This window comes from Zeus faber, assembly GCF_960531495.2.
Source record: "Zeus faber genome assembly, chromosome: 8".
Lineage (NCBI taxonomy): Eukaryota > Metazoa > Chordata > Actinopteri > Zeiformes > Zeidae > Zeus > Zeus faber.
In genome coordinates this window covers 5,365,052-5,371,705 of record NC_137195.1, presented here as the reverse complement: position 1 = coordinate 5,371,705, position 6,654 = coordinate 5,365,052, and the positions used below count along the sequence as shown (strand labels likewise).

General features: G+C 44.7%; 1 protein-coding gene across 1 annotated transcript in view; it reads right to left on the bottom strand.

The window, feature by feature from the left end:
* Window positions 1–5,429, bottom strand: part of bbs9 (Bardet-Biedl syndrome 9) — a 128,758-nt gene extending 123,329 nt beyond the window's left edge. The window contains exons 1-3 of the mRNA XM_080005198.1: window positions 5,344–5,429; window positions 419–537; window positions 1–64 (exon numbers count right to left, since the gene is read on the bottom strand). The exon at window positions 1–64 is cut by the window's left edge and continues 93 nt beyond it. Coding sequence (XP_079861324.1) covers window positions 1–64; window positions 419–530 — 176 coding nt within the window. The 5' untranslated portion in view covers window positions 531–537; window positions 5,344–5,429. The remainder of the gene's footprint in view (window positions 65–418; window positions 538–5,343) is intronic.
* Window positions 5,430–6,654: the final 1,225 nt, after the last annotated feature.

The window sequence follows — 6,654 nt, the reverse complement described above, 5'->3', positions numbered from 1 at the left end:
GGCTTACCGCCGCGGGGGGAGAAGATCCGCAGCATGCCCATGTAGCTGCCCACCACCAGCTTGTCTGCACGACACCAAGAGGATGAAACAAGAAACAATAATGGGGTGAGGTCCAAAACGGATGATTCTTTCACTGTGTAGGGGGCAAATCTCTAATATCTATCTATCCATTTATTTTCCAAGAAATAGTTGCTACTACATACCGCCGCACTGAGAAATTGTGTCACCAAGTGATTCCCAATGGAGGTTTCACTACCAAATCTTTCCAGTCTACATAATGTGTTTGAATGGCAGGAACGGTAGCAACATTTGTTTACAGAGGGTGGTGCAGGCATGTTATTCCATCTGTTGCTCATTGGTTACGCGATTGGCAACACGTTAAAAAACATCCGGGACCAAAACGCACACACGCCCTGACCATGTCCTGTGCCGCTGTTATCCACATCTCCGACGCACAGGCATCCCTGGTCGAATTCCTCTCCCTCTCCCAGCACCGCAGACCACCAGTCACGGGCCTTGAACAAAGACATGCTGCCCCTGTTAGATAGAGAGAGGGAGAGAACGAGATGGAGAAGGACATGGCGCGCGTGTTATTGAGTGTTATACTGGTCTCATACACAAGTGTTGATATCACGAATAATTTACACCACTCTTGTACAACTCAGTATATAAATACTCAGTATTGGCAATTACAAATCAGTCTGTCTAGATGTCTCAAGATGACGTCCTCCTCGCCAACCGCTGAGCGAATAAGGTCAGGAAGGAATAAGTTGGGTTAATAAGTTGGGACACTGTCGTCTCTCTTCTTCGGATCTTGAGGTACTTCTTTCTTTTTTGTTCCTCAGTCGACTGGCGGCAGAGAAAATGCGGAGAACGGCAGGGGCACGTCCCTTTTATAGCGGCAGGCCACAGCTGATAGGCTGATGGGTACATTAAAATTTTTCAGCAAGGCTGAAGGCCTCACGCTGGGGAAGCCATTAGGGATGAGGCCACAGGGCAGAGCCTATGTGAAATAGAATGAGTCATTGGTATCGAATACATCTTTTAAATGACTAATTACGAGTTGGGAGTCTCCAGAGAAAGAGTGGCCACGCGGAACCGAAACTAATTACTGACCAAATTAAAGTCCAAGGCAAAAAAAACAAGGCATATGGTGTAATTTATATTGAATGTGACTGATTTGCACATTTGCACACATTCCATCAAAATAAATTGTTTTGACGGACTAGAAATCCTTCCTTGTCCGTCTGTTTCATTAACTGCGCTAACTGCACACTGTATACTAACTGATTCTGAATAAAACTCACCAAGAGTCTTAATTCAACGAGAACATTTTACAAATCTTTTCTACTAGTTATACAACTAGACTTACTTGTGATAATATAACTTCATATCAATATTCCCTCTCGATGTAAATTATTGTATTTAATAATCAGCCTTGTTAGTTATTGTATCAGTTTGAAGCAGGACTGCACATTTACCCTTTACTTAAGACATTTTACCCTGTTACATACTGTACATACACACACATATACACATTTTGATCTTTTTTGCTTATATTTTTATGTGTGACGTGATATGTTGAGCACATCATTTTTTTTCTGATTTCGATTATATTATTATTCTTATTATTATCATTATTATTATTGGTCCAGCCCACGTTACTTTCATTTTAATTATTTTTTTCTCTGTGTTTTTCAGGCTAAAGGTATCTGAAGCACAACACTGACAGTACTGACAGACATGGTTGAGGTCTTGTTAGAACCGGGACATTTCAGATGTCTTTTCGTTCCAGTTTGATCAGTATCGATTGGGCATGCAAGGGTACACGGTATGTTATCGAGCGGTTCCGTACGCCCCCTTCGGTTCAATACGCACACGTGAGTCGCGGTATCAAGCTATCGCTGTAGAAGTCCACTGGATGCGTTGGCGCAGTGTACAGGCGCAGCGTGCCGTAAGTGCTGCTTCCTACACAATCCACTGTTGCAAGCTCCACCAGCCATGTCAGCCGTGCAGGTCCGTGTGGAGCCGCGTGGCTTTTCTCTATTTTGTGGTCTATTTATATTGAAGGTCTATTTTTTTTCAACTACGTGCAGCTACGCAGCATTTTCAACAGAAACATGAGATAAAACTACAGAGAAATGCTTTTGTAAAGAGCAAAATCAATCAAGATGTTCAGTTGGAAAATAACCTCCTGGGATGGACCCGTCCCTCCTTATTACAACCTTCTCCACTCTCACCAGGAGGTTTTGGGTCGTTCATGAATGATCTGGTTCTTTTAAACTGATCTTTTGTAGGAATGAAGGGAACCACTGCATATGTATGACCGTATGTATATGTATGTGACAAATAATCTCTTGAACTTGAACTGAGTTTAGCTGGGTGATGAACAGTTTTATGTCTTGTTTTTTGTTTAAGTATATATATAACTAACAGAAATTAATATTTGAATTACCCACTATCCTGGACACCTCCCCTCCAATCAGATGAATTTATACAAACGATAGCAACCACCAATGAATTTGAACCCCTGTCTCCCACCTTCCCCCACAGACATACACACAGAGCGTTACACTAGTAATTTGTGGCAGGCTACTATAAAAAATATTTGTTACACCTTAAACTTATTTATTATTATTATTTTTTAAATTCTTAAATATAAAAGATACCGAATCCATACCGTTTCCGTGGCCCCAAAAGCGTGACACATACCGAACGACCTACATTTGGGGCAGAAATGAGTGAAAAACTGTCGTCATTTCATTAGTTTCAGGAGCGGGCACCTGTGTGACGTCATCCCAAAATATATAAGTCCAAGCTTTGTCTTTCGTAACCCATTCCCCTCCCGCCACTTGAGAATACGACATCTAGACGGACTGCTTGAGCTTGGGCTATGTTGAAAGGAAACTTTGAAAACTGCAACTCGTGCTGCGTTTTACAAAACCCCAGAAACTACAAATTGGCCGAAAAAGATGTTTTCGCACCACAGGAAGTTCTAAGAACCACTGGAGGAACCAATCATTTCTTTTGTGTCCGCACTGCGTCATCCAGGAACGATCTTAATTGTTAAAACACTGTTCTTCAGGGATATTTCAACTGAACGCAAGAAGAGCAACATGCAGACGTAAGTGCACGTTGAATGGTTCAGACGCAAGTCCAAACAAACTGTAGGAGTGGAAAACAGTCCAAAACATACTCTGTGCATGTGTACTACACATGGAGTTCGCTTGCAGCTCGAGAGCATCAGGGCTGAATAGTGTCTGATTTATATTAGTCCCAAAGGTTTAAAAAGTTGATGAAATATCTCTTGAGGGACATGCAGTGTTTAGCCGGTTTGAATGAAATTTCCACACGGAGTGATTTCCTTCCACAAAGACAAAGTGAGGCAGGACTCTGTGGACTACAGGTAGTAGACAGCCACGTTCTAACTATTCAGATAGTAGTAAGTAATTAAGTAATAACACGCAACAAGTACATCAGCTAGTGGTAGTAATTATCGTGTCAAATTTGTAATTGGTGTTGAAACAAAGTGACGGTGTGTTTTACAGGAACTCGGAAAACTGTACTATGTATCGAGCGTGACTAACCTGGACCCCATGTATTGCTGCCTGCAGCTTTATTTATTATTGTTGTTGTTGCTCTCCTACTTTATTTTGCACAGCCTTTGGAGTTTGCCATTTTATAATTTCACTGCAGTGTACTTGTATGATTACATGTGAGAAACAAAGAATCTCGAATGTTGACCTCCTGATAAGGTTGATAAAGATAACCCTGGATAAGTATATGGACTGTCCATGGGTAAAAGTGACTCCGGTGGTCTGCTTGTCACACGTGCGGTTGGACTCCAGCCAATAGGAAAGTAGTCTGCAGGTCACATAACCCGAGGCTCTTATAGTATGGTGGTGGTGGTGGTGGTGGTGGTGGTGGCGGTGGGGGATTCAAGCAGCTTTAATTCCTACTTGCTTAGTGCTGAGCAGGTGGAACAGGCAGCTAATCCATTGCAGGATAGAGAGGGGTTAAGAAAGAGATTCCCTCGACCCCAGTTGACACAGCATGTACAGCATTTTATTGGTCAAAAAGCATTTCCATTGTGAACAAAGTGACATTCGCCGCCTCGCACAGGACAACAAGGCCAGATGCAGATGACAGGCGGGGCACATTAAAGCGATGATTTTTACTTCAAAACATTTCATTCACACAGACATGAGGGAAGAATGAAGAGGGAGAATGACCCCATTCTTCCCCCTCGCTGAACAGATTTGGGAGGCGGACCTGTGCCAGGACACACTATGCAATTTTTCTCTCCAACTATTAAACCGCGAGAAACATATCTACTAGATTTCTAACAGAGTCGTGACTAAAATATGAGACTGGGGCTATCAGATCACTCTAAATATCAGACTATATCAGACTGGACCTACCCAAACGTTGGGTTAAGGAAGATTTTAGGTCCATATCTTTGTAAATTACGATGGCATCATCTGTACATTTTTTATAAATTGTTATCAAGATCTGCAAAAAGTAAAAATAAAGACCAGCACTTGATGTTCTATTTCAGGCTCTGGTACATCAGGACACTGGATATGACAAGTGCGTTGATTTTTACTACTTAAAGTACCTGTAAGAGCGGGTAAAAATACACCTTTACTGAAGTAGAAATACCAATGCGGTACATTCACCTTTAGCTGGAGTCAGTTTGTGTCAGGGCATTTGTCCTTGTACTTGAGAGGTCTGAGTAGAGTCGAGCAGCTCCTCAACCACTGCCCCCAAAAAAACTTTCGGATTCACATGATCGGACACCACTGGTCCAAAAGGTGAGGCTCTGTACCAAAGCACCGACGAACAAAGCACATCCAACAGCAGGTCTCCTGGGGCGCAACCTGTTGCCGCCCTACACCCCTGCTCGCAAGCTGCCTTTCTCGTTAAAATTGGACGGGCGGTGGTTCAGTTTCTCTGAGTTGTTTGTTGTCGGTGTTTGTTGGCGTTGTTGTCGCGACATAAGCCGACGGTCCACGGGGTAGCTCGGGCGCGCTTGGCTTTGATGGAAGTTACGAGTATTATGCGTTGTCGTCGTTGGTGGGGACTGGAGCTCGGGGGGGGGGGGGTCGCAATCCACCCGCGAATAATCTGACAACGAGGAAACGAGTGTAGAGTCCTAAAAAAATTAAAATAAAATTAAAATAAAAAAGCGAGACAGGCGCTGCCCGGCTCGTCGTATAACTCCAGCCCCGGTGGGTCCGAGCTAGCTGGAGTGGCTAACCAGCTAGCTCCACCGGCCGCAGATAACGTCGCATTTGGGCACGGTCGCTTCGAAGGTTAGCCGCCGGGCCAGGTGCTGCTTACCTTGCCGGGGGCTTAGTCCGCGTGTGAGGAGCCGACGCGCTGCAATTTAGACGCAAACCCACGTCTGGGGCGTCCCGCTCGGCAGCCCGCTGGCAGTCCGACCCCGGTTGTCATGGCACTGACGCTTAGCGATGCCGGAGTCGCAAACGGGTCGCCCGCGGCGAACGAATCCTTTTGCTGGGGATCGTTTGTCGCCACAAGAACGGACCGTCGACCTCACAGACTGAAAACAATCACCGGTGGCAAAATGAAAGCCTCGGGCGGAAAGGAGAAAATCAAACAAAACAAAGGCGTTCAATGCGTTCGGGATAGTTCGTATCGAAAAAGACTTATCTACACTTCACATCCCACCCCGATGAACACTTTTGACAACATCGAATGATTCCTGCGGGGATTCCATTCCGACTCTGTTTAATCGTTCTCCACCCCCGCACCCGCACCCCCACCCCCGTCGTTCACACGGTGCATGAAACCGAGTGAATCGAATGAACGAACAGTCGGACGAGCGAACGAATCTTTTTTTTTTTTTTTCCTTTCTGAGTGACTCGTCAAGAACCGATTCACAAAAAAACAATCGTACGTTTCATCGCCACCCGGCGGTAAAAGCAGGTACTGCGCATGACCGGACGTGAGGGGCGAAAAGGACGCTGGGCAACGGCATCAGAAAGACCCTGACGTCAAAGTACTTCAGTACTACTTACTTATTATGCTTATAATTAAACATTTACGTATTGGCATTGCTACTTGCGTAAAGGTATGTCATGTAAGTACTTGCTGTTTATTGTGTTTCAGGGTAAAAGTACCTGCTCTGATTTAACAGAGCGTCCTCCTTTCATACGCCATTGAAGTACTACTGCGCCCTTTTTCTGCACCGTTCAGTTAATGGTAATTAATAGAAATAGATATAATACATTACAGTAGCTGTCATCGTACTTTTAAAATTATACAACCATACGATGGCCGTCAGTAGCCGCGAGCTAAAAAAAAAAAGGCGAAAGTGCCTCTCCAGAGCCAGTGTTTGCCCGTTTTGTCCGTTCCGGGCTACCGTAGAAACATGGCGGTGCAACATGGCGGCCCCCGTGGAAGCGTACCCCACCCGCTCCCCACGTAGATATAAGGGGCTCATTCTGAGGTGACAAAAACACAACGATTCTTGTTTTCGCGGGATCATGCTGTTATTAAAACGTATCTATTAATATTATATTCCGTTTCTGCCAAATCCGTTCCGCTAGACGCCACCAAAGCTTATGCACCGATCCATGCTTTCCACCACCGCAGATAAGAAGTGACAGCAGCGCGCCTTCATCGTGG